The sequence below is a fragment of the Phallusia mammillata genome, chromosome 1 (genome assembly GCF_965637545.1).
Source record: "Phallusia mammillata chromosome 1, kaPhaMamm4.hap1.1, whole genome shotgun sequence".
In the NCBI taxonomy this organism is placed as follows: domain Eukaryota; kingdom Metazoa; phylum Chordata; class Ascidiacea; order Phlebobranchia; family Ascidiidae; genus Phallusia; species Phallusia mammillata.
The window spans coordinates 19,050,085-19,077,043 of record NC_137252.1 but is presented as its reverse complement, the minus strand read 5'-3'; the positions used below and the strand labels follow the sequence as shown (position 1 = coordinate 19,077,043).

The 26,959-nt window shown below is 36.3% G+C and overlaps 3 protein-coding genes across 7 annotated transcripts; 1 reads left to right on the top strand and 2 right to left on the bottom strand.

The window, feature by feature from the left end:
- Positions 1 to 1,947: 1,947 nt before the first annotated feature.
- LOC145216275 (polyubiquitin-A) lies at positions 1,948 to 5,991 on the bottom strand. Of its 4 annotated transcripts, XM_080084489.1 has the most exons (13): positions 5,900 to 5,991; positions 5,664 to 5,766; positions 5,310 to 5,537; positions 4,986 to 5,213; positions 4,662 to 4,889; positions 4,322 to 4,549; positions 4,002 to 4,229; positions 3,680 to 3,907; positions 3,340 to 3,567; positions 2,993 to 3,220; positions 2,646 to 2,873; positions 2,299 to 2,526; positions 1,948 to 2,211 (listed from the first exon to the last, which is right to left on the bottom strand). In XM_080084489.1, the coding sequence occupies exons 2-13, from the start codon at positions 5,764 to 5,766 to the stop codon at positions 2,081 to 2,083; spliced, it is 2,514 nt and encodes an 837-aa protein (XP_079940615.1). In that variant the 5' UTR covers positions 5,900 to 5,991; the 3' UTR covers positions 1,948 to 2,080. The 4 variants fall into 4 exon arrangements, with proteins under 4 accessions (XP_079940615.1, XP_079940617.1, XP_079940616.1 ...); XM_080084491.1 differs by lacking the exon at positions 2,299 to 2,526; XM_080084490.1 differs by lacking the exon at positions 3,340 to 3,567.
- Positions 5,992 to 6,648: 657 nt separating this feature from the next.
- LOC145216322 (ADP-ribosylation factor 4-like) lies at positions 6,649 to 9,711 on the bottom strand. Its single transcript, XM_080084493.1, has 4 exons — positions 9,138 to 9,711; positions 8,847 to 8,965; positions 8,030 to 8,164; positions 6,649 to 7,589 (listed from the first exon to the last, which is right to left on the bottom strand). The coding sequence occupies exons 1-4, from the start codon at positions 9,342 to 9,344 to the stop codon at positions 7,391 to 7,393; spliced, it is 660 nt and encodes a 219-aa protein (XP_079940619.1). The 5' UTR covers positions 9,345 to 9,711; the 3' UTR covers positions 6,649 to 7,390.
- Positions 9,712 to 10,441: 730 nt separating this feature from the next.
- Positions 10,442 to 26,431, top strand: LOC145223023 (E3 ubiquitin-protein ligase BRE1B-like). 2 transcript variants are annotated; one of them, XM_080089313.1, is made up of 21 exons: positions 10,442 to 10,684; positions 10,754 to 10,921; positions 11,649 to 11,748; positions 11,817 to 11,958; positions 12,068 to 12,170; positions 12,299 to 12,438; positions 12,509 to 12,614; positions 14,646 to 14,759; positions 17,316 to 17,489; positions 18,109 to 18,177; positions 18,771 to 18,959; positions 19,231 to 19,354; positions 19,448 to 19,550; positions 19,679 to 19,757; positions 19,834 to 20,082; positions 23,945 to 24,127; positions 24,212 to 24,295; positions 24,604 to 24,729; positions 24,919 to 25,059; positions 25,271 to 25,372; positions 26,147 to 26,431. In XM_080089313.1, the coding sequence occupies exons 1-21, from the start codon at positions 10,571 to 10,573 to the stop codon at positions 26,321 to 26,323; spliced, it is 2,787 nt and encodes a 928-aa protein (XP_079945439.1). In that variant the 5' UTR covers positions 10,442 to 10,570; the 3' UTR covers positions 26,324 to 26,431. The 2 variants fall into 2 exon arrangements, with proteins under 2 accessions (XP_079945439.1, XP_079945448.1); XM_080089322.1 differs by having other exon boundaries at positions 10,505 to 10,684; positions 19,231 to 19,351.
- Positions 26,432 to 26,959: the final 528 nt, after the last annotated feature.

The window sequence follows — 26,959 nt, the reverse complement described above, 5'->3', positions numbered from 1 at the left end:
CAAAAACGTATTTTCAATAAAAATGACGCAACACCGTGTTCCACAAAAGTCAGGTTATAGGAACGAAAATAACAAAACAGCGTTGTCAAACTAAACTGGCAGTCAAGTAGGCTACGTCATCCAACTCAAAAGCTTGAGGAAGATCTGTCCTATAAAATACAAGTTGTCCAACCCATTGTTACGTGAATGAACCCCAGCACGACGCAATTTGGTGTCCAAAATAATACTACGGATTTCAGAAAAATTACGTAAATTGTTTGATTTCTCCAAACTCGGAGCTTAAAACGGATTTGATGAGTCAAATTAAACGAAACTTTAAATTCTAAGATTTAAGCGTAATATTACAATAAGTTACATCGTTATTTTTCATGTAAATTTCATGTAAAATTTGATTGTCTGGGAAGTGCACAGCTGGCGCTTAAACACACAATATAGACAACCACTAGGCCAGTGGTTCTTAACCTTATTGTAGTCACGCACCCATTTTATGAATTTTGTAAGTCTGCGGACCCCCAACGCCATTTACCATAAGTCTTTTTATGTTTCACGTTTCTTGCATTATACCCTGTCATGCTTTTGAAGCATTTAAATCCGCCTTCACAGTCCTTTAAAATCAATGACGTTTCTGTATTGTAGTGGCCAACGCATCGAATTGATAATATTTCTGGTATATATAACTTTACAAATAATAATAAACGTAATAAACAGCTAGCGTGCACTCGTATGCAGGATTGTAAAAACGGTTGAGAAACTTAAAAATATTCTTCTGTTGGTTAATGATACTTAACATATTTCCCTCCGTGGACCCCTGAAACCATCTCACGGACCCCTTGGGGGTCCGCGAACCCCAGGTTAAGAACCACTGCACTAGGCAGATTACGCTCACATTTTAAACAGCAAACAAGGACCCTTCTTAAAACATTTGCTAATAAATTCTGCACAATAAGTCTTCTACAGGTGGGATTCAGCCGGTTCAAAAGAACCGTTTCATGAATTTTTATGAGATCAGCGAACCGGTTAGCATTGCTGGTTACTGTCAATGTACTTTTTGTAACAGAACCAGCTGAAAAACATGACTTTTGTGATAGAACCGGCTAACAAAAAAATTGCTGGGCGTAAAGCAGTGTGTTCATCGCACTTCACCTTTTTTCGGGCCGTCAGTGATATTTAAGCGCAAGGAACTAGAAACAAGGCTCGTCCCATGTGAGCTGAATAACGAGTTATTTCCCCAGCTTGCAAAACGACACCAGTAACACATTTGGATGAAAGCATGTCGCAGTTAAAACATAAGCAAACTAATCGTTGGCCCCTGTAAAGCTAAAAACGTATATTTCGGGGTTTAAGGGGTGGATCCAGTTAAAAGGTACGAAATTATTAAGAATGCTTTACAATGCCAACCAACAAAGTATGAAACTCCTAGATCATATACTTTAGTCAACAAAGTCGTTTTCTTAAAATTACGTTTTTAGGCCTTTGGATGAATCGCTGGGTCATTCGGGGACACACTTCAGCAGGATTAAATTTGGACAAAAGAAAACCAACCCAGTGCAAAAATTGAACAAGTACGCAACACTCTTTCTTAACCAAACGCGTGGAACAAACGAGCGTCTAGACAGAAAAAAATACGGACAAAAGCAAGATCTGTCTACTACACAATATAAAATTCACGGTTGCGTCAAATCGTTTATATTATGGAACGCTGGAGTCGTGTTTCGTATTAACTATTTTTTTTTCATTTTTTTTCACGGGGTTCGAACCCAGGACACTCCCGGGGACGAATCCCGATCAAGTTTTTTTATGTATGTATATGGGTCAGGCGCGCCAGACCATTCGGCCAAGTTCCTGCTCCAGGGTAAATTTTTGAGCACAATTCGGATAGCTGTATCCACCAAGTGTCCAAATTTTCAAGCATAAATACACTTCTCAAATATCAATGCACCATTTCAATACTCTGAGAAGATTTATTTGCACATATTACAACAGGCACCAAGCACATGGATTCCAAGACCAGACAGAAAACTTCTTAGATTCATTATGGTAGAAGTTAGTCGCCATTGTCTTGAAAAACAGGTTTAGCTACTTAAATTCCGCCACGAAGACGCAACACCAAGTGAAGAGTGGATTCCTTTTGGATGTTGTAATCGCTCAGGGTGCGTCCATCTTCCAACTGCTTGCCGGCAAAGATCAAACGTTGCTGATCTGGTGGGATACCTTCGAAAAACAAAACAAAAATGAACAAAAAACACTATGTGGTTTGCTGTAAAGTAATGTTCTGTTGATTAGGCTTTTGTTACACACCTTCCTTGTCTTGAATCTTCGATTTCACATTTTCAATGCTGTCAGATGCTTCTACTTCAAGAGTAATGGTTTTGCCAGTCAATGTTTTGACAAAGATCTGCATTCCACCACGAAGACGCAACACCAAGTGAAGAGTGGATTCCTTTTGGATGTTGTAGTCGCTCAGGGTGCGTCCATCTTCCAGCTGCTTGCCGGCAAAGATCAAACGTTGCTGATCTGGTGGGATACCTGGGAGGACAAGAAAAACCTTTGAAGTAACGGAATCAGGTGCAGCCAAGAGCCTAAAAAGTATTTTACTTGCTGCGGAACAGAGGATGGTTTATTGTTAAGTAGGTTATATTACGTACCTTCCTTGTCTTGAATCTTTGCTTTTACATTTTCAATGCTGTCAGATGCTTCTACTTCAAGAGTGATGGTTTTGCCAGTCAATGTTTTAACAAAGATCTGCATTCCACCACGAAGACGCAACACCAAGTGAAGAGTGGACTCTTTCTGGATGTTGTAGTCACTCAGGGTGCGTCCATCTTCCAGCTGCTTGCCGGCAAAGATCAAACGTTGCTGATCTGGTGGGATACCTGGGAGGACAAGAAAAACCTTTAAAGTAACGGAATCAGGTGCAGCCAAGAGCCTAAAAAGTATTTTACTTGCTGCGGAACAGAGGATGGTTTATTGTTAAGTAGGTTATATTACGTACCTTCCTTGTCTTGAATCTTTGCTTTTACATTTTCAATGCTGTCAGATGCTTCTACTTCAAGAGTGATGGTTTTGCCAGTCAATGTTTTAACAAAGATCTGCATTCCACCACGAAGACGCAACACCAAGTGAAGAGTGGACTCTTTCTGGATGTTGTAGTCGCTCAGGGTGCGTCCATCTTCCAGCTGCTTGCCGGCAAAAATCAAACGTTGCTGATCTGGTGGGATACCTGAGAGGACAAGAAAAACCTTTGAAGTAACGGAATCAGGTGCAGCCAGGTGCCTAAAAAGTATTTTACTTGCTGCGGAACAGAGGATGGTTTATTGTTAAGTAGGTTATATTACGTACCTTCCTTGTCTTGAATCTTTGCTTTTACATTTTCAATGCTGTCAGATGCTTCTACTTCAAGAGTGATGGTTTTGCCAGTCAATGTTTTAACAAAGATCTGCATTCCACCACGAAGACGCAACACCAAGTGAAGAGTGGACTCTTTCTGGATGTTGTAGTCACTCAGGGTGCGCCCATCTTCCAGCTGCTTGCCGGCAAAGATTAAACGTTGTTGATCTGGTGGAATACCTATGAAGAAAAACAAACACATGAAATAAACAAATTAGACGTTGGCAGGAAACTTAGGGCAGTTTACTTGGTGTGAAATAATGCTTTCGTGAATTGATCTTTCGTTACATACCTTCTTTGTCTTGAATCTTTGATTTTACATTTTCGATGCTGTCAGATGCTTCTACTTCAAGGGTGATGGTTTTGCCAGTCAATGTTTTGACAAAGATCTGCATTCCACCACGAAGACGCAACACCAAGTGAAGAGTGGACTCTTTCTGGATGTTGTAGTCGCTCAGGGTGCGTCCATCTTCCAGCTGCTTGCCAGCAAAGATCAAACGTTGCTGATCTGGTGGGATACCTTCATGAAAAACAAAGTTAAATGAAGTAATCACATGTTAGCAGGAGCCTGAGGGCAGTTTATTTTTGTGTACAATATTGTTTTCATTACATACCTTCCTTATCTTGAATTTTTGCTTTTACATTTTCAATACTGTCAGATGCTTCTACTTCAAGAGTGATGGTTTTGCCAGTCAATGTTTTGACAAAGATCTGCATTCCACCACGAAGACGCAACACCAAGTGAAGAGTGGACTCTTTCTGGATGTTGTAGTCGCTCAGGGTGCGTCCATCTTCCAGCTGCTTGCCAGCAAAGATCAAACGTTGCTGATCTGGTGGGATACCTACAAGAAAAACAAAGTTAAATAAAGTAATCATATGTTGGCAGGAGCCTGAGGGCAGTTTATTTTTGTGTACAATATTGTTTGTTACATACCTTCCTTATCTTGAATTTTTGCTTTTACATTTTCAATGCTGTCAGATGCTTCTACTTCAAGAGTAATGGTTTTGCCAGTCAATGTTTTGACAAAGATCTGCATTCCACCACGAAGACGCAACACCAAGTGAAGAGTGGACTCTTTCTGGATATTGTAGTCACTCAGGGTGCGCCCATCTTCCAGCTGCTTGCCAGCAAAGATTAAACGCTGTTGATCTGGTGGAATACCTATGAAGAAAAACAAACACATGAAATAAACAAATTAGACGTTGGCAGGAAACTTAGGGCAGTTTACTTGGTGTGAAATAATGCTTTCGTTAATTGATCTTTCGTTACATACCTTCTTTGTCTTGAATCTTTGATTTTACATTTTCGATGCTGTCAGATGCTTCTACTTCAAGAGTGATGGTTTTGCCAGTCAATGTTTTGACAAAGATCTGCATTCCACCACGAAGACGCAACACCAAGTGAAGAGTGGACTCTTTCTGGATATTGTAGTCACTCAGGGTGCGCCCATCTTCCAGCTGCTTGCCAGCAAAGATTAAACGCTGTTGATCTGGTGGAATACCTATGAAGAAAAACAAACACATGAAATAAACAAATTAGACGTTGGCAGGAAACTTAGGGCAGTTTATTTTTGTGTACAATATTGTTTGTTACATACCTTCCTTATCTTGAATTTTTGCTTTTACATTTTCAATGCTGTCAGATGCTTCTACTTCAAGAGTGATGGTTTTGCCAGTCAATGTTTTGACAAAGATCTGCATTCCACCACGAAGACGCAACACCAAGTGAAGAGTGGACTCTTTCTGGATATTGTAGTCACTCAGGGTGCGCCCATCTTCCAGCTGCTTGCCAGCAAAGATTAAACGCTGCTGATCTGGTGGAATACCTATGAAGAAAAACAAACACATGAAATAAACAAATTAGACGTTGGCAGGAAACTTAGGGCAGTTTATTTTTGTGTACAATATTGTTTGTTACATACCTTCCTTATCTTGAATTTTTGCTTTTACATTTTCAATGCTGTCAGATGCTTCTACTTCAAGAGTGATGGTTTTGCCAGTCAATGTTTTGACAAAGATCTGCATTCCACCACGAAGACGCAACACCAAGTGAAGAGTGGACTCTTTCTGGATATTGTAGTCACTCAGGGTGCGCCCATCTTCCAGCTGCTTGCCAGCAAATATCAAACGTTGCTGATCAGGTGGGATACCTTAGAAATTAAAAAAATTATTAATCCAGACGGTATTTTACAACATGTTTTTGTTTCTTTTATGATAATGTTAGAGGATTAATACCAACGAAAATCATAATTGTTTTTTGCATTCTTTTTACACACCTTCTTTGTCTTGAATTTTTGCCTTCACATTTTCAATGCTGTCAGAAGCCTCAACTTCCAAGGTTATAGTCTTTCCAGTAAGTGTTTTCACAAAGATCTGCATCTGTTAAAATCATCTAGTTTAACAAATACGATAGATTATCTTTTGTCACTTTTTAAAACCTTGGTTCTAAACGCAGCGATGGTTGATGCGAAATATTGCTTATATAACGACAATATGTAATCAGTATACATACCTTGTAGACGTTTTTTCAACAAAATTCTGTATAGATACGAACAAACAGCTCAACGTAATTCTCTAAAACTTGTGTTAACTGTCGCTTCTCCTACAAAGCTTTTATATGGGCCGATCATGTGATGTGTGACGATGTCACGTGATTACTTGAAGCAATTTCATTGGCTGTCTAAACAAAGGTCGAGAACGGAAAGATCCAGAAGGCAGTTACGTAAGCCGCATCGCGTCAGAGAACGAGAGTTGATTACAAGCGCAAACAGTTGAATTGCACCATAAGTCATTTGATAGTAAGAGCATACGCTTATCTATTATTGTGTGGCGTTCTTAGAAAGGTGCTCCTTTTTTAAACACGAAATAAGTTAAGGTTCGAAATTATGAAAATGTTTGTCCTTGAAAACTTCCAACTCAATACTATATATTTGTGTTTGATTACACGAAACGAAGTGGTGATACAGCTGTTTTTTTGACCAACTGGATCACTAAATCGCCAGCGGAAATGTCTAGCACCCTCGTGGCGTAATGTCCTACATTGAGACTTCGCCGTTTTGTGTCGCGCTGGTGTGAGAAAGCTGATCGCACTAAGCCAGTTTCGGTACCGCTTGTGCTTTCATAGTGACAACTATTTCTGCCAACAGATTTACGCCATTGCCAGACATCATTTGTTGCTATGTAGGGTTGATCAAGAAAAAGTGACGGAAACCTGTAATCACCTACATCACAATATAGATAGTGACGTCATAAATAGACTGATTGCAAAATCGTTCAGTTTATTTGGTGAAATGAGTGAAAAATCAATCTGGACTCTTCAGGCGCCAGTGAATAGCATAACTTTAAACAAACCTGTTTCCTTACATAATCAATTTGAAAAATTAAATACGAAAAGACGTTTGGTGACCGTGGGTGACGGACCTGTGATGCGACCGTCAATGTCGAAAAACTTGTGCACCTGTCCTATGTTTTAGGGGTTTTAGATCGCGCTGGTTGGTCGAATACACTTTGAATGCGTCAAACAAATACGTGGACACATTTCTGACTACAATGCGCGTGTTTGTGGTAGGTGAGGTTGACGCGACAAGGAAAACAACATGTCATGCCCAGTCAGATCCGATGCTCAAAACGACAAACTGTCGGTTGCACGACCACGCAAAACACACACCAGTGGTCGGGGCGTTACAACATTACGCAACTTGCCAAACGATTAAAGCAGTTTTTCGATCTCAAATAGACCTTCTTCACGAAGGCCTGAAAACCTACTTTTTTAGACATTCTCAGTCCACTTCAGTCTTAGTAATTGTCTTCATTGCCTTTACACAAGTTTAGTTCTGCTAATGTTTGCGGTACGCCAGGTGTCTTATTTTTTCAAAAAAAAAATCAATATTTTTTTGTGCGATACTGCATGCTGTAAAGTTGTTGATATACGCTGCACCAAGGCAAAACAAACATTTCGTTCAATTGTAGATGAAAAGTATTTGAAAAATAGTATACAGAACTATTAGTAGGAAAACGATAGTCTGCTGGCTTCAATACTTGTTGCTGGAGCGTGATGTAATTTTGAAGGTTGTTTTTTTCTTATTTTATGTCGTCGAATCTTTTCCTCCTCCGCCCATTGTAATCCCTCGTAAATTCCATGACCGTACAGTGCACACGAAGGTTGGACATGATATGGCCTTCCTGATATATCCAGTTCCAATCTGCAATCGTTTGATCACAAATGTTGCTTGATTTGTAATAAGTATAACGACAAGCTCTTCCCTGTCCTGAGCTCCACTTTAATACACCTATAGCCTACTGTAGGCTAACTTTTAAATCTAACTTTCGTGGGTAATTTGGATTTTAAAAATGTTCAGCTTCAGCCCCGTTTTGAACTTGTACTTTGAGTTATTACCGTTATGGCGACAACTTTGCATTTCCAATCTCAATTGCTCATAAATGCGTAATCACATTGAGTTATCGTATTTCCTTCTTTTTAGCAAGAAAAATGTTTTCTCTTTATTACCAGTCCTATCGTTTTCTTTGTTTAATTTCATAACTTTATATAGCACTGTTGTGCCAGATAGCGTATCAACATTGGCCTGTTGATTATTCACGTCTGGAAATACATGAACCTGTAAGTCTGTTCTAACGTTTTTACCTTTGTACTATTTCGTAGGTGGACATTGTGCCTTCCAAATCTTGCTTGTTGGCATAAATTAGTAAAATACAATCGTCCATAACAGAATCCATTAAAATACTTTGCAACGCATCTTTTGCCTCATCAATCCTTTCTCTGCAAATCGAAACGTTGGGATTTATATTCGCTAAAACAAAATGATTTACATAGGTCACGTTATCACGCTATAATAAACCCTTTGGTCCACAGCTGGGCGCATACCTTTCGTTTTCTAACCGCAAATGTCTTAGCGTAGGATTTATTACAAGCTGGGGGGCAAGGACCTAAAGGATGTGCATATTTAGAGGACAGGAATCACATTCCGATGATATAAAACTCCACCCGATAACAGACCGCATGCGGTCGCGTTTACAAGTATATTCAAGATTTGAAACTTTTTGACCCCAGTAGGAAAAAGGGACGTTTTGGTTCAAATCAGAAGATTTTTTATTTTTTGGTTCAAATCAGAAGATGCCTTTTTCAAGCAAGTAGACGTACCCCGTGCCCAGCTAGCGGACGTTTTTTATTGAAATTTAGTGGACGTGTAAAAGGAACCTAGTAGTAGCAACATCGAAAATGAATGTCTGTGGGTTTGTAGTATTTAACAAAACATAAAAAAAATATATGGAGGCGTATTATTTAACATTGGTTTTCTGCTGTAAAACAAGGAAAAAATTGAAAAACGTGACTAAGAAAACCAAGGGGGGTGAATTAACATAACTTTTCGACGACACAACTTGGGAATTTATTTGAATTTATTTAAAGAGGTAATTAATTGGCACATAAAAAAGAGAATTACCTATCCGATGAGTCCACTACATAAGCTAAAACGCACTGATTTACAAAGTAGTGTTTCCAAAACATCCTCAACTTTTCTTGTCCTCCAACATCCCACAAAGTAAACTTTGTGCGCCTGATCTTGACCAAAAAACACGTTGTTATCCTTACATGTTTAAAACATCACAACACTTCGTTGTTAATAAAATAATCTATAAAACACGTATATGGAAAACGTGGCAAAATTACAAAATATGTTGTAATTTTTTGTGCACTATCACCACGGTGATAATAGGCGCACATTTTTGCATACCTTTATCTCTTCAACGTTGAACCCAATGGTAGGAATAGTGGTTACAGGCCTACCAGACTTTAAATAATTGAGAATTGTTGTCTTTCCTGCCGCATCTGGCCCTAAAATCAAAACCCGCAAACGCCGTTTCTTCAAATATCTCGTAAAACGAGATCCCATTTTTAGAAATAAATGCTTTCTCACAGTTAAAGATAGCTTCTGATACATACTATCTGTCGTATTATTGCAAAATTGACAATGAAAATGGTTCTGACATCATAAAGATGGAAAACAAACGTTAAAACCACTTCCAGCACCCAATTTATGATCACCGGGAATCCGGGATTTGTTAATCGTTTGACAACCGGCGACTAGAAGTGTTTCCTTTGTTAAAGTATTTCTTTTCCTGCAAACACTATGTGGGCTCAAATCACGTTCATTAATGTTATTGGTGGTTGTTTTCTAAAGAAAAATGTGGAGATTTGGCCTTGCACACCCGCATTTTGTCATCAAAACCTTAAGTCCTAAACTGAGAAGTAAGCCTGCAAAACCCATATTTCACAGCGCAACTGTCCTGGGTTGGGCAATTCCTCACGCGACGAGTGCGGCACACTGGTGTGCAAATTGTTGTGAAGGATTTCTATTTGCTGCAAATTAATTATAATACGCATGACTGCGCCTCTATCCCTAAAGTTTTGTGAAAAACACGTCTATATCATATTGCCATGGTTTTTTATTCTTTTCGATTTTCCACAAGGCTAAGCACAGTAAAAACACTTAGAAATCGCACTTGGTAACTTTGCAGGCGGTATTATTGTATGAGTTATATTGCTATACAATATGTTTTTACCGGTGACCGGCAATTTTAACAATCTTTCATTTTATTGCTTTATGGTTACACTAACGCTAAATAGGCATTGTATGATGGTGATGGATGACATGCATGCCACATACTGTTCCGCATGTGAGAAATATCAAAAGTGGTATCTAAGAGCAGATAATAGTGTTATTTTAATAGCAAATCACTTCTACCCAATCAAGAGCAGCACGAAATTGCATTTTCTGTACAAGGTATATATCAGTTTAATAATACTGATATTATGTGGTGACATCACTGACATGCTCTAACATGCGGTTTTTAGTGTCGCTGGTCATACAATAACATTAAAACTATTGTTAACATACTCTTTCTACAGTTTTCAGGTCCATTTGTTTCTGTACATTTTTTTTGTTTTGTTCAACATCAGAAAATTGCTGAATCTCTTTTAGACGGCACAGGCTTTTATTGTTATGTTTCAAAACATAAATAGCACTAACATTCAGTATTTTTCTATTGTTTTAGCAGTTGCCAAAAATTATTGTGTTGTAGTTTTGTCTATTTATTAGTGCTTCGAGTGTGGTTGCTAGTTCTATTCCAATGGGTGTTGGTGTATGTACATGAAAAAGGACTCATCATGGCTACTAAGAGACAGTTGGATTCAAGTGGAACATCCGATCAAGATGAACCCCAAGCAAAGAGGCCAAGTGCCATTCTTCCAGCTGTTACTTTTGGACCAGTAACATCATTGGTGTGTATGAATCACATCACAGCAAACCTTGTAATAAAATTAATAAATTGTAATATCTAACTTTTAAAGGATGAGCTGGACCTCAAAACTTTACAATTCCAAAACAAAAAGTTATGGGAACGCATTGAAGTTCGCAGACAGGCTGAATCTGAGCTCCTGGAACAAATTCAAACTATGGAAGCCAAGCAAACAGCCACTGAAGCCACCCTAAGTCTAGTGAACAGATACTGGGACCAGGTAGACATCGAATTTAACTGCTTATTTGCAGTAGTTTGTTTTTTGTTCACTCGTGGGGTTTGTCTATACACTTTTGCCAGTTACGGTTGTGGTAACACCTGTATGATATCAGAAGCGTTAGCAGTTGGGTGAAACACCATCAGTTACCCCACTAGCCCCTTTAAATGGGTAATTGAATAAGTTGAAATTTGTAGTTGTTAGATAATACCATTTTAAGTCATAGATTGTAGTGTTTCACTCCACTACTACTAATTTTTTAAACAATGCCTGAATTGGATGAAATTTTACAGTTTTAGCACTGTCAGTTTAAAGTGTTGAGTGTTGTGTTTCACCTTATAGTCCTACCATTTGCCCCCTCTGTCCTTTAAAATATGTCCAACTTGAACAGTGTCTGAATTGAATGAGGTTTGAAATTTGTATACATGTACTTAACAGAGCATGATGATTTAAACAGAATATCGATCACTGTGTTTGTCGTTACAACAACAAACTTTCTTATTGTTATTTCCTAAAATGCATTACTTACAACTTTGCATGTGTAGAGCATGGTCTTCATGTGGGGACAAAATATAAATAAGTATAGGGAACATTAGGATTTCAAAATAGGTTAAAGTGTATGTGCAATAGCATTATGTACTAAGCCACTTTTATAGTAAACATTTATTGTCACTAAAATTTAAATATTAAGCATAGTTTTTTAGTAGTAACTCTAAGTTTGCTTTTGCAGCTTGATGAGAATATGAAAGTTCTCCTGCAACGCGTTGGTGTTGAAAAAATTGAACAGGATGAAGCATCTTTACAAGATGATGTAGAAAGTGACAAAATGTGTAAGATATTGTTGTTAAGTGAATAATAAACCAATATATGTTTATGGAACTTGTAATTTCTCTTTTAGCATTTTTGAGGCTATTGGGTGACAAAGAATTTCAAGACATCAAGGAAAATGTGACAAGCCGCTTGGAGTTTTCCAAAAATTCATTCGCCAAGGCAATTGATGCCATAATGCAAGAAAATGATGCACGACAATTGATTCTTGAGTATGTTACAAAAAATGTGGTTGTAAGCATTTTTGCCTTGTTTGCATGTAACAAGTACAGGAGAATTTTAGAATCAGGTGGGTTTAATTTTTTTCTCTTTTTGTCACAGGGCAGTTGAGAAATCAGAATCTGTGGAAGAAAATGTCAAACAGACACTAACTCATTTGGAGGAAAGTAACACTTCCTTGCAACAACTCACCACAAAACTTCAGGTATTAACTTATCAATCAAAATGTAAGGTTCAGTCGGTTGGGCCTGTTTAACACCAAAACATTTTGGGGGCATAGTGTTTGTTATGACTCTTTTTTGGTTTCCATTTTTAAAATCTTATTTTAAAAAGGCTGAACATCACAAGTTCACACATGATCGATTGAAGCTGGAGGCAAAAGTTGAAGAACTTGAAGATCGAGTTGAAGAATTACAGGAAACTGCGGAAAATGCCAGATGGGAATTAAAGAAGACAAGATTAAGGGAAGACAGGTAATTCAAAAATACATTCATGGGTGACAGGTTTGTATTTATTTGTTAATTTTCTTGTTTTCTGACATAGACTTACAAAGCATTTGGCAGAAACCCTTGAAAAGCTAAGTAAAGGTGCTGTAATTGAGGAAAAAGCAACTACCTCAACATCTGCAACCCAGGACAAGGAAAGTAAAGTAAGCTAAGCATGTCCAATGCCTGCTTGACAGTTTCCCAATATTTTCAGCTGTTGCCTGCAAAAACTAAAATGAAATCATTTCATGCAGTGGTTTCCAACCTTTTATAAAAGCGACATAAATTTAAAATAAAATCAGCATTTACTTGCAACTCCATTTTTTCCGATAGGGAGAAAACTATTTCAAGAAATGCTTGAACTGAAACTATTTTTCATGGCTGTATATTTATGTAGACTTTGGTCGCAACTATGCGGTTTTGGTTTATCGCTCCACAATGATTACATTGTGGCACGAGGTAGCAAGCAGTATTGCAAAACATGAGCAAAGGTTGCAAACTAGAACGAAAAAGTATCATTTTTATGGGTCCCCTTCCCTGAAGGGGACACATATTGTTTTTGTCCGTATTTTTTTTTCTTTTTTCTGTCTAACGCTGGCTTGTGAGACCCGTTTGGTCAAGAAAAAGTGCTTGAAATTTATTGAAATTTGGACATATGTTAGATATTAATCCAAACTTGGTCCACCTGAAGTTTGACCCCAAATTACCCAGCGGTTCACCCACAAGCCCCCGAAACGTAAAATTTTTAACGCTGGTTTGTAACGCTCGTTTGGTCAAGAAAAAGTGCTTCAAATTGATTCAAATTTGGACATATCTTAGTTATCAATCTGAACTTGATTCTCTAGAAGTTTGACCCCGAATGACCCAGCGGTTCACCCACAGGCCCCCGAAACGTAAATGTGTCTAACGCTCGTTTGGTCAAGAAAGACACTGTAGGCAGAAGTACCAAGAAAGTAACTCACTGGTTTACGATAGCGGGAGGGCTCAGCTTGACGTCGGACAGATGTTATACGAGACGTCGTTTCAGTGATTAGAAATCAGCTGTTGTGCACAGCAATGCTATGTCATTTTATTAAGTTATCACTCACGTTTTTAGTTTTGGCGAAGGTTTTACACCTATGACGTGATTTAAACCTAATAACCGTGCTTCGGTTTTGTATATGTCAAGCAAAACTTTGTTAATCGAAGTAAAGATGAAAAAGTTAACTTGACTTTTTTGCCAAATAAATGTTTTTTTAAATGCTCGTTGTCAGGTTGGCCGCCGCATGATCACGGGTTACTTAAGGTCAACTAGTAGGTATTACAAACACAGTTCAGACCTTTCTTTCGTCATAACGTAGCGTTTTTTTGACAATCAATTTAGGAGTCAATACTCATGTATAAATTAGGCTTAACAGTATTGTTGAACACCAAGGACGGCGTGCTATTGAAAACGGTGTCAAAAGTCAAACAGTCGTTTGGCGTGTGCACACTGAGAGGTTACTACAGGTCAATGGTACTCGTTTTGCGAAACAAAGTTAAATGAAAAACAATTTGTTATGTACACACTTGTAGCAAATTGCTTTTTAATTTAAAGTGTCTGTAACACAACTGTTACAGCTTTCTAAAAAAAAATGTGTTGAAAATCCGACCTTGGACGACAATATCTGGGTCAAAGCAAGAGATTAGATTAAAGTATTTGTTACGTTTTTTAATGTTTTTGTAATTATATGACAATAAGAGTGCAAAAAGAATACGAACAATTTTTTTTGTTGGGTTAATGCTTTCTAAAAAATTGTCCTTAAGAATCTAAAAATCACCGCAACATTTGTTTACTGTAAATCTGCACAAACGCGCGTGTGGGGACCCATTTGTTTTTGTTTACAAAAACAATCATATGTGTAGATCAAATGATGTGTATAGTAAATTGGTAAATATCGTATAGAATATATAAAATGGAAGTATATCAGAAAGCCACTCTTCTAGTTTTAATTGAATTTGACTATAGCAACCCCAGAAAAAGTTTAGGCGACCCCACTTGATGTCGCGGCCCACAGGTTGAAGACAACTGATTTAAAGGATTAATATATCTTTTAATTCAACTTAAAGTTGTGATTTAGGGGGTTATTTAAACATATGTTAAACATATGTTAAGAAGTGTTTACCATTTATAAAACTGTTGGCTTGTATTTTTAACTTGTAGTGTATTTTTAAAGCCAAATGGTTCTGATGAACATCAATTAATTGCTGAAAGTCGGCTTGTAGAACTTGAAAAAATGAAAACTGCTCTCCAAGAAGCCTTAAAGGAACTTGAAAAGGCAAAGACTGATGTAAGAGTTTGATACGATGGTGTTAAATTGTTATATGACCCATTTTGCTGAAGGTTTTTTTGCACATTTTTTTCTCTTTTTACTCTATAATGCAGGTTTCATCTTCCTGTTATTATGGGTCCCCTTCCCTGAAGGGGACACATCTTGATTTCACTATTTCTTTTTTTTTCTCCGGTGAAGTTTGTCCATGCACTTTTGGCATGAAATCTTTGATGGATTTGGATGAAACTTTTACAGGTGGTAGATATGGTCAAGTAGATGTGCCATCTGCTTCGTTTGACTCGATAGCCCCAGTGGTTACCCCGCTAGCCCCAAAAATCTAAAACGTTAGTGTATGTTGCTGCGCACCACAAACGAAAAAATTTCTGTGGTGTAACAGTATAATAAAGGCAACAGAACACATTGTACTTGTGCTTGTGCATTGCTTGGTGGACGTTTTTGCACATACCAGTTGGAGAGGTGTTAACAGCCGTGTGACGTCAGAAGCCTTAACGAATGTTGCTAATAACACCTCTAGTGGTCAGAATTTTAAACATTGGCCGATTTGTATAAAATTTTACATTAATGTTGATTGGAACACTATATACGGATCTGTTCATAAGTTTAATGGTGAAAATAACGGCCCAAATAGACGTAAAAAGCGACATGCTTTATTGTTCAAACGTTAAAGCATGTCGATTTTTACGTCTATTTGGGCCGTTATTTTCACCGTTAAATGTTGATTGGGTCATTGTGGTTTCATGTTTTATACTTTTGGGTGTTGAACCCTATCAATTACCCCACTAACCCCCTAAAATGGGTGAATTTTTTTAAACAAGTTTAGAATTAACTGAAATTTGGACAGCTTGTAGAATTTGTCATTTGTAGGTGTCAATTGTTGTGTTTAACCCTGTAGACCGACCATATACCCCATGTACCCCTAAAATGGGTAAAATTTGTAAACAATGTCGAAATTGGATGCAATTTGGATAGTTAGTAGATTGTGTCATTTTTAGGTGTTTAATGTTTATAGCTTGAACATTTAAAAATGGGTGAGTTTTTTAAACAGTGTTGGAATTAAATAAAATTTGGACAGCTTGTACAATTTCCTAATTATAGGTGTTGATTGTTGCATTTTACTATATTTTGCCACTATTTACCCCTTCTTTCCTATAAATAGAACACTAAATAGGACAATGTGTTAATTGAATTAGATTTGCGTAGTTTACATGGTTAATATCATGATTATTTAAGCCAAGAACTGACCACAATATTTTTTAAAACACCAAACTGACTGATGGTTATCTCTTGAAATGCATTGTTTTTAACTTTGCGTGTGTGGGGGACCCATGAGTTTCTGCTTGCAGAAACAACCAAGGTTATAAAAGACAGTGGATGATATGGGACCCATTATAAAATAAGTGTAGGGAATATATTAATGTTTCAAAATAGGTTATAGTGTATGTGCAATGGCAATATGTGCTGAGCCACCCTTCTAGTGTTCAAGATAAATTGCTTTAATTATTATCAAATTTCTGCATGTGAATGATGTGATATAAAACTTTCCCAAGTTGATCCATGTAATTTACCCACATGTCTCCTAAATGTGAAAATTGAAAATGCTTAAGCACTTGACTCAAAAGTTCAGATAAGTATTTCAAAGCATTTTCTAACTTTTAGTTAAATTTGCCCATATTAACTGTATTGCCCCAAAATATTTTATTTGCACAGGCCATAAACGTCAAATTCCTAAAACACAACATTTTAAACAGTTGCTATATATAGGAAAGCTTCATTTTATAGTTTTTATTAAAAGATTCATAGCATAATGGACTTCTTTTGCAAAGTTATTTTGACCAAATGATCTGCCATTTATTGCGAGATTAGTGGCATCATCCTACCTTCTTTTTGCCCGGGGAGAGAAATAGCAACTCCCTGTTGGGTAAATTAAACTTCAAGTTGCAAACTTGCAACAAAAAAGCAGGGTGATCTTTTTACCTCACACTTTTTAACCTTCATGTTTATGTGAATGTATGTGCAAGAAAAATACTCACACATTTTTACCAATGTCTTTGAAGTAATAATATTGACTCTTCTTTTGTTTGCTTTAATGGTATTACACCATGTTTTCAAAAATGCCTTATTTTATTTTTGAGCAAATGAGGAAAATGTAAGAAAAAAAGCAGATAATCGGTAATACATAGAAAAGTCCCTTTAGTTTTTCACAATGAGTATCTAATAATTTCCTAAATCACAGACGCTAGTGCCTGAAATAGCTGACATGATTGTACGTGTGATTTTTTGTGTCATTACTATCAATACTACAGAACAATTCATCATATTGATTGTACTGTATTGATGGTGCAAAGAGATATAGCATCAATTTTGTCTTGTTGCTGACTTACTTTTTGTCTTTTTTATCTGCCCAGATATTTTCCAGCAGATCCCAGTAGCCCATTTATTCTCTAGTGTGCAGTATAACAAAGGGATACTGGCACCCACTTTAACCACAGAACAAATGGTATCAGGTTAGCTGGAATTATCTGCATAAAATAATGGATTTTATTTCCTTTACAGCTGAAGAACATTCCAGAGTCGCTCATAGTTCAAACAAGCGAGTACAAAATTCTTAAATCCCAATTTTCTGTTCTGTATCATGAGAGCGTGCAGATGAAGGTTATGTTGGATGAGTCAAGGGCACTGCTTCAACAATCTAGAATTTCACACACCAGACGAATTGAACAGATGGAGGTAACACATTAAATTTATTTCTGATATGCATTGCTGTCAAATATTGGTGTCCTGAGATGTTCGCCTGACATAACTTGCAATAGATGCTCGGTGTGTCACATAATTGTCAATCTGACCAACGTTCATAATGCTTTATGTACTGTTTAGTTTCTATTTACGTTTAAACCAGTATCCAAAAAAAACTCAATCACTGATGTTACAACCAGTTATTTTTTCGCATTCATTATTGCCACATGGCATTTTGGAAATTGAAAATTAGTTTCGCGAGTAGTTGAAACAAGGTTTGAAAAACCCTTGGTTTGAAATTTTTTATGTTTCTGTCGAATAGAAACATACATTCAGTTTCAACTGTGGTGAAAGAACATGGAAATTAATCTCCGTTGTATTAAGTTGGTAACCTGCACGATTTAACTTCATCTTATCCCATATGACACCAAAAATATGGAATTTTCTGTCAATATTTGTTATATCATATAATGTGGCATATCTGAAAACATTTCGTCTTTGTTATAACATGTAAATGTAGTTGTTGGGTATTTTTTAAGTACCTTGTAAGTTGTAAGTAAAAATTGTACCTTGTTTATTTTTTTGTTACATAAATTTTAAATATGTCGGGCAGTGCGATGAACTACAGTCCCAGAAAAAACTTCGAAATGAACTTATTCAGCTGGAAGACACTTTAGCCAAGGTAGATTTATTGTTTGTACTTATTCTATTCAAATCTCCCAATGAATCAAACAACATGCACATTTTACCATTTAGATTGGTTCTTAAACCCATACTTCGGGATATTTACTATGACTATTTTATTATGTCTGAATCCAGAAAGGTAGTAAAATACCTCTTGATAACCTGGTGCGGTATGACACCTTTAATGGGCCTGGTGTATTGTGATAACCTTGTTGGGAAAAAAATTAGAACCATCCGTGACTTTTCATACCTTCCACCAAATAGAACTATTTGTTGCTCTTTCTGTGTATCATTGTTACAATCTTTCTTCAGCATCATAATAAAGGTTCATAAGTCATACACCAACAGTGACATAGTGAATGCCATGCAGTCAAAACATGTAGTAGTAAGAAAAAAAGTTGCTGTTTTATTTTAGCCTACTTAACTTTAATTTATTCTCATTGTTCACCTGTCAAGTTGGAATAGCAGAAGTCCCTCCTGACTACTCTCGTGTAACAACACAAAAATATGGCCCCAGGATGAGAATCTCCGATTTAGATAGAGTGTATCAGCATTTTAAATGTCTGGTTTATCACAAAATAATATTTACAGGTGCGTCATGATTATGAAGCTTTACATGCTGAATTAGAACAAAATCTTGCAGCAAATGAACAAGCAGGGCCGGTGAACCGTGAAATGCGTCACCTTATCAACAGTTTACAAAACCATAATCGTCAGCTGAAAGGAGAAATACAAAGATACAAAAAGAAGGTGAAGGAACTACAGAATGACCTGTCGAAGGTAAAAGCCATGACTTAAATATAGTGCAAATTTGGCTGTTTTGTGTGTATTTTTTGCCAAATTTGAATCCACCGACAATGTGCAACTCACTGTTTTGTTAGCTGATAATACGTGGTTGTAGCACATTTAACTTTGATCCTCTCATGGCTTCCTCCAGTTTTTGCACTTTATAGGATTGCATAGCTGTTTGTACATTGATGTTACTGTTGCTGTTTCTTGTTTAACCTTGTGTAATATATTCAACTTAAATTTCTATTGTTTTTACTTACAGGCTAAACAAGAAGAATTGAGGAAAATGCAGGCTGGAATCAAACAGGAGGCTGATGGAAGTGAAATTAAAACAGAACCTAGTGAAGATTGTCTTACTGAAGTGAAAAAAGAAGCATTTGAAGGTGGTAAGAAACTTATCATCAAAAGTTTTGAACATTTGGTGCAAAACACTTGATAAAAATACTGTAAGTTAGGCTAAGATTTTTTTGTTTATTTAGATCTGAAAAAGGAAGCTTCTTTTACATCTCAAGAAGTTGAAGATTTGAAACAAAAACTACAGAATCAGGAGACAAAAATTGATGACTGTAGTGTTCAACTAAAGTATGTTGGTTGTCTGATATGTGTGTGTAATCTGTAGGAACAAAATTGTTATCATTTTAAAATTGGTAAAAATTACCAGTGTTTGTTACATTTCTTACCAAAGAATCTCGCTATTTGTTATTTGACAGATCGAGTCAAGATCAGGTAAAGGAACTCAAGCTGTTGTTGGATATGTACAAGAGTTTGTCAAAGGAACAAAGAGAAAAGGTGTGAATTATGGATTTGAGCATCTTTTTTGTAAATGCAAAATTTTTGTTTTGTTTTTACACTATCTCTTGTCTAGGCTGAGATCATGGCAAGTGAGAAGGATGCGAGGTCTCAATTCCAGGAACTTGAGGATCAATGCAAGACACTTAAGGAGACTGTTGCATCTATGGAGAAAAATGGGAAGATATTTGATGAAGAGCTAGCATCCACAAAGGAAAAATTAGAGAAAACATCAAAATTGTTAGAACAAGAGGAGATACGTGCTGACAGAGCTGAACAAAGAATGCCAAGAGGTCCAGATGCAGAAACTATGAGAAAGATTAAGGTTCTGTGATAATGATATGTCTTACTTCTGAAATATACAGATAAAGTCATTATTCTTATGCTCCAACTTATGTTGCGACTAAACTGGTTTGTTTGGCCCTGTTCATTTTTTTAGGTGAATTGGAGTTTTGTGAGCAACATAACAGTCGTATAATGACTTGATTGGAATACCATTTTTAACTAATTATGGGTCCCCTTCCCTGAAGGGGACACATATTGTTTTTGTCTATATTTTTTTTTTCTTTTTTCTTTTTTTCTTTTTTTCTTTTTTTCTTTTTTTCTTTTTTCTTTTTTTCTTTCTAACGCAGATTTGTTCCCACGTTTTGGTCAAGAAAGAATGGTTCAAACTTTTTAAATTTTACACATATTACAGATATTGGTCTAAAGATGGTCCATGTGAATTTTGACCCCGTTTGATCCCTCGGTTCACCCACAGCCCCCCAAAACGTGAAATTTTTAGCGCGGATTTGTTCCCACGTTTTGGTCAAGAAAGAATGGTTCAAACTTTTTCAAATTGACACACATAATAGGTATTGGTCTAAAGATGGTCCATGTGAATTTTGACCCCGTTTGATCCCTCGGTTCACCCACAGCACCCCAAAACGTGAAATTTTTAGCGCGGCTATTGTTTCCACGTTTTGGTCAAGAAAGAATGGTTCAAACTTTTTCAATTTTACACACATTACAAATATTGGTCTAAAGATGGTCCATGTGAATTTTGACCCCGTATGACCCAGAGGTTCACCCACAGGCTCCCGAAACGTAAATGTGTCTAACGCTCGTTTGGTCAAGAAAGACACTGTAGGCAGAAGTACCAAGAGAGTAACTCACTGGTTTACGATAGCGGGAGGGCTCAGCTTGACGTCGGACAGACGTTTTACGAGACATCGTTTCAGTGATTAGAAATCAGCTGTTTTGCACAGCAATGCTATGTCGTTTTATTAAGTTATCACTCACATTTTTAGTTTTGGCGAAGGTTTTACACCTATGACGTGATTTAAGCCTAATAACCGTGCTTCGGTTTTGTATATGTCAAGAAAAACTTTGTTAATGAAAGTTAAGATGAAAAAATTAACTTGACTTTTTTGCCAAATAATTTTTTTTTTTTTTTTTTGCCAAATAATTTTTTTCTTTTTTTTAAATGCTCGCTGTCAGGTTGGCCGCCGCATGATCACGGGTTACTTAAGGTCAACTAGTCGGTATTACAAACACAGCTCAGAACTTTCTTCATAACATAGCGTTTTTTTAACAATCAATTTAGGAGTCAATACTCAAGGCATGTATAAATTAGGCTTAACAGTATTGTTGAACACGAATGACGGCGTGCTATTGAAAACGGTGTCAAAAGGTCAAACAGTCGTTTGGCGTGTGCACCCTGAGAGGTTACTACAGGTCAATGGTACTCATTTTGCGAAACAAAGTTAAATGAAAAACAATTTGTTATGTATACACTTGTAGCAAATTGCTTTTTAATTTAAAGTGTCTGTAACACAACTGTTACAGCTTTCTAAAAAAAATTGCCCGACCTTGGAGGACTATATCTGGGTTAAAGCAAGAGATTAGAAAAAATGTTTCAAACTTTTTCAAATTTACACACATTACAGATATTGGTCTAAAGATGGTCCATGTGAATTTTGACCCCGTTTGATCCCTCGGTTCACCCACAGCCCCCAAAAACGTGAAATTTTTAGCGCGGATTTGTTCCCACGTTTTGGTCAAGAAAGAATGCTTCAAACTTTTTCAAATTTACACACATTACAGATATTGGTCTAAAGATGGTCCATGTGAATTTTGACCCCGTTTGATCTCTCGGTTCACCCACAGCCCCCCAAAACTTGAAATTTTTAGCATGGCTATTGTTCCCACGTTTTGGTCAAGAAAGAATGGTTCAAACTTTTTTAAATTTACACACATTACAGATATTCGTCTAAAGATGGTCCATGTGAATTTTGACCCCGTTTGATCCCTCGGTTCACCCACAGCCCCCAAAAACGTGAAATTTTTAAATCGGCTATACTTGCTAAAGCAGAAGCCCTATGGTGCAGAAATATTTGAACATTTTAACAATTGTTTAAGCAGGCTATTCGTTTAGTATTCAAAAATTTTGCCAGTTACCTTTACAACCCATAATATGTGTACGCTATCAGTCAGATATAAGTCCCAAGGGAGGAATTCACTGGTTTACGATTAAGGTCGCAGAGCGGGAGTGCTCAACTTGACGTCCGGACAGACGTGTTTTACGAGACAGTCGTTTGGGTGATTAGAAATCAGCTGTTTTTGTGTGCAGCAATGCTGTGTCGTTTTATTGACTTATCACGCGCATTTTCAGTTTTGGCGAAGGTTTTACACCTAAGACGTAATTTAATCTCAATAAACGTACTTCGGTTTCGTTTATGTCGGGCAAAACGTCGTTGATCAACATAAATATGAAAAAATATAACCACGGGTCACTAACGGTCAACTTGTAGGCATTACAACACAGTTACGAATTTTTCGTCATAACGTATCTTCTTTATTTTTGACAAATCAATTCAAGAATCAGTACTTAAGTCATGTATAAATTAGGCTAAACGGTATTGTTGAACACTGAGGACTGCATGCTGTTAAAAACAGTGTCAAAAGGTCATTAAACGGTCGTTTTTGCGAAACAATGTTAAGTGAAAAACAAGTTGTTATGTATACCTTTGTAGCAAACGACTTTTTTATATAGTGTCTAATATAACAGTTAAGGCTTTCTAGGAAAATTTATGTTTAAATACTGAACTTGAACGACAATATCAAGGTCAAAGCAAGAGATTAAATTGAAAGTATTTTTCCCGTTCTTTTTTCACCGTTTTTTTTTAACTATATGTCAATAATGATGCAAAAAGAATATGGACAAAAACTTTTAAAGTCAAGTTAATGCTTTTATCTACAAAATCTAAAATTAACCGCAACATAGGTTTACTGTAAATCCGCATAAACGCGCGTGTGGGGACCCATTCGTTTTTGCTTGCAAAAACAATCATACATATAGATAAATTGTGTATAGTGTAGTAAGTTGGTAAATGTCGTATAGAATATATAAAATGGAAGTATATCAGAAAGCCACTTTTCTAGTTTTCCACAGATGTGTTAGTTCAGGACAAATAAAGTAAAATACAGAATCCTAAGAACTTTGGCACATTTGAATACAAATTTGTTGTTTGTTTTGAGCAACAACAACTGACACTATGTTGATTCTTATGACATCTAATAATGTGTGAATTGGCTGTACTAGTTTAAGGCAGGTGGTATTTGCTAACATTCCATGTCATTGTTTATCTAAACCAGGGGTGGCCAACCTTCTACATACCATTCGCCAACTTTTTAACATACTGTGTTGGATGCGCCATAAATGTCTCGTAACCCCACCTTCTATGACTGCTTCTTGTATATAGAGAAAAAGAGAAAGAAACAACTTTTGCATGAGAAGGATAGTAATAAGAAATAAGAACTAATAAGTAAAAAATAACTCTGATAAACTATATATATATATATAATTAATAGGGCTGGCTTACTTTATTTATTTATTAGTTTATTAATTTGAATTTCGTGATTATCAAAAGAAGGCAATGCGCCCTTTCTAATCATGCAATGCGCCACGTTTGGCGCATGCGCCATAGGTTGGCCACCACTGATCTAAACAATTGTAAAAATAACATGATTGTTAATTGTAAAAATATAGGTGTGCTGGACAAGAGTCTACTCTAGATTATGGCAAAACTATGTTGTTGTTTTTTCCCCAGGTTTTTGTTGTGAAACTTTATCACAATTTTGATTCTACAGTATTTTGCAAACAACATCAATCACAAAATTTGGTTGAACGCTTTCTATAATTTTAGGTTTTGGAAGAAACGATAGCTGAATTGCGACGAAATGTTGCAGCAACCAAACAAGAAGAGGAGGCTTTGTTATCAGAAATGGATGTCACAGGGCAAGCATTTGAAGATATGCAAGAACAGAACATGAGATTATTGCAGCAGTTGCGAGAAAAAGATGATGCAAACTTTAAACTTATGTCAGAGGTAAATATTTAAATAACTTTCGGTTTGTGAAGACATAAATTTAAGTTGTTGTTATTTATTGTACTTTTCTTATAATTGTTTCAGAGAATCAAAGCCAACCAAATGCAGCGATTGTTGCAGGAGGAAAAAGTTGTTCTTCAAGATCAGGCCATGACCTTACACAGTCAGGTTAGACATTAAACCAATGTTTTAACCATTAAACCATTGTGTTGGGCTTCAGTCAAATGTGTCTTTTTTAACACAATAAGATATTTTGTGACATGCACTATTTGTTCATCATATTTTTTCCCCTGCAAACATGACTAATAAAGTCTTTGTTCCCTTAATACCAACAAATTCTCAAAAAACTGTGGGCTTATCATCGGAATTTAATTAGAAGCTTGATATATTTCTATTAAAATATATTTTCCACATTATGGTGGAAAGAGTGGATTTTCATCAGTTTCCGCTGATTCACTACAATTTATCATCTGCAGGTTGAGGCACAAAATCAGGTTGTGAGGAGACTGGAAGAAAAAGAAAGAGCTTTACAAACAAGTTTGAACACAATCGAGAAAGAATTGATGCTCCGATCACAAGCTATGGATCTTCACAAAAGAAAGGTTTTTATATTTTTTTGAAATATTTGTGTTTGAGTTCAGTTTTTTAAATCAAAGCTGTTGATAAGAATACTACTTTTTTGTGCTGATTTGTTTTAAAGTTTAAAGCAATGTTATTTGATGTGATGTTTCCCTTTAAAAATGTATCAGTATACTAAAACAAAAGTATTGTACACATGTTACTGATGATAGGCAGTTGAAATGGCTCAAGTGACGGAGGATGCAAAAAAGGAAATGGAGAAGCAAAAGGAGCGTTTAAACATTTTGGAAGAGTCAGTTGATCGAAAAGTTGAAAGTTTGGAGGAAGAGCATTTTAAATTGAGCAGATTACAGGTACAAATAAAAGTGTAATGGTTTTTTTGCATTTTATTTGTAGTAAAGAGAGCTTTTTAAGCTAAACTTTTGGGCATTTGTGTGATGTTGGTTTTGAACAAATCAACATAGTTCTGACATAATGAATTCTTTTGTTCTGTACTGGGACGGTTTGACCAAACTACTTTTGTCCCTGTTGTATTAAGCTAGTAACAAAACAATTTTTTATCAGGAGGATGGAGCACGGCTACGAAGGAAGCTTGCAAAGCATAAAAAGACAGAAGGATTGTACAGTGCTGATGAAGTGCTTATGGAGGAAATAAAAGAATACAAGGTTTTTATGTGATTTGATGTGTACAATTTTTGTCAGGCACAATATCTAATGTATTTTTCCTAAAAATCTTTATAATTCGAGTACAATTTTGCTACAGCTTAAGGAGCAATTATTGGTCAGATGTTTTTTTGATTCTTCTTAACAATTCTTTGCTGTGGCTTGTGTTTCTGTTTATTTTGACCTGCTGTGTTATAAAATATCGTTTTAATAAAAGGTTTGTTATGTTATTAGGTTTACGTTTATTATGTAATTGTGCATTCCACACGTTACAAGAAGCATTGGTTAAAACAATTGTAAGTAAAGTGATATTACAATAACATTCTTACCCACTCTGAACCTATCAAAGAAATTTTACTGCAGTATTTCTGACCATTGTGTATTCTTGCTTCATTGCCTTTCCATCCATTTAGATCAGTGGTACTCAACTCGTTTCAGGCCATGGACCACCAGTCTAATTAAATAAATATCTTGGACCAGTCCATTGTTAAATAAGGATAAAAACAACATTCGCAACAAGCATGTTGGCTTGAAATATATTCTTTTTAATACACAATTTAATTTTAAGGAGAGATAACCAATGACTTGGATAAACTTTTTTCGCGCTGAATATTCAGTAAATTATATGCGACTACCCTATCTTCAATTTGACACAAACTTTAATTCACGTCTTGTGGACCATTAAAAAAGTCATCATGGACCACCAATTGAGAACCTCTGATTTGTGACGAAGTTACAAACACGTGTTAACACCAAGAAAACCCTTTTTTTTTTCAGACAAAGCTTCGTTGTCCATGCTGCAACGTAAATAACAAGGACGCCGTTCTCACCAAATGCTTTCACGTTTTCTGCATTAAATGCATCAAAACAAGATATGAGACCCGACAACGAAAATGCCCTAAGTGCAATGCTGGCTTTGGTGGCAACGACTTTCACCGAATCTACATTGAATGAAAAAAAAACTTGGAAAACTCACAGTTTTGTCGCTTTGGTTATTAAGACGTTTTCTTTCAAAATCGTTTCGAAAAATCAACTTGCGAGAAATAAAGTATGGGAGCCAATTACAGTGTGTGCTTTTATATTCGGTCAAGGCCAAAATGTTTTTTTGTTTAAATCTGCCCCTGTTTAATTGTTTTTATAACACTGACAGAAAACTAAAAACTAAAAAACTGAGTAACAAAAACGTAATTTGTCCGCGTCGAGTAGCCTATTTTGCATCGAAACAATGGATTCGTTCCAAATCATCCAGGTAATTCCGAGTTTACGGGGAATATTGCATTTACACATTTGATATGTATCTCTAGTTGGAATTTTGCGTTTTTACACTTATAGTCTACTAAACTATTAGCCTTTGCCGCGAATTTATCAATATTTCGTTTTATTTTATAACATTCCTTAAATGTAAATCGTTTATTAATATATAATAATGGGTTGCACAACAAGTCTGTTCTCATAAAGGCAGGTTATTGGTAAATCACCTGTTTTTACCCTGTAAGTTAACGATTTAGCACAAACAATTTCAAGATTATACAACATTAACAGACGAAACAAAACTACATGAATTTTACTGTTACTCTTATGCAAAGTAAT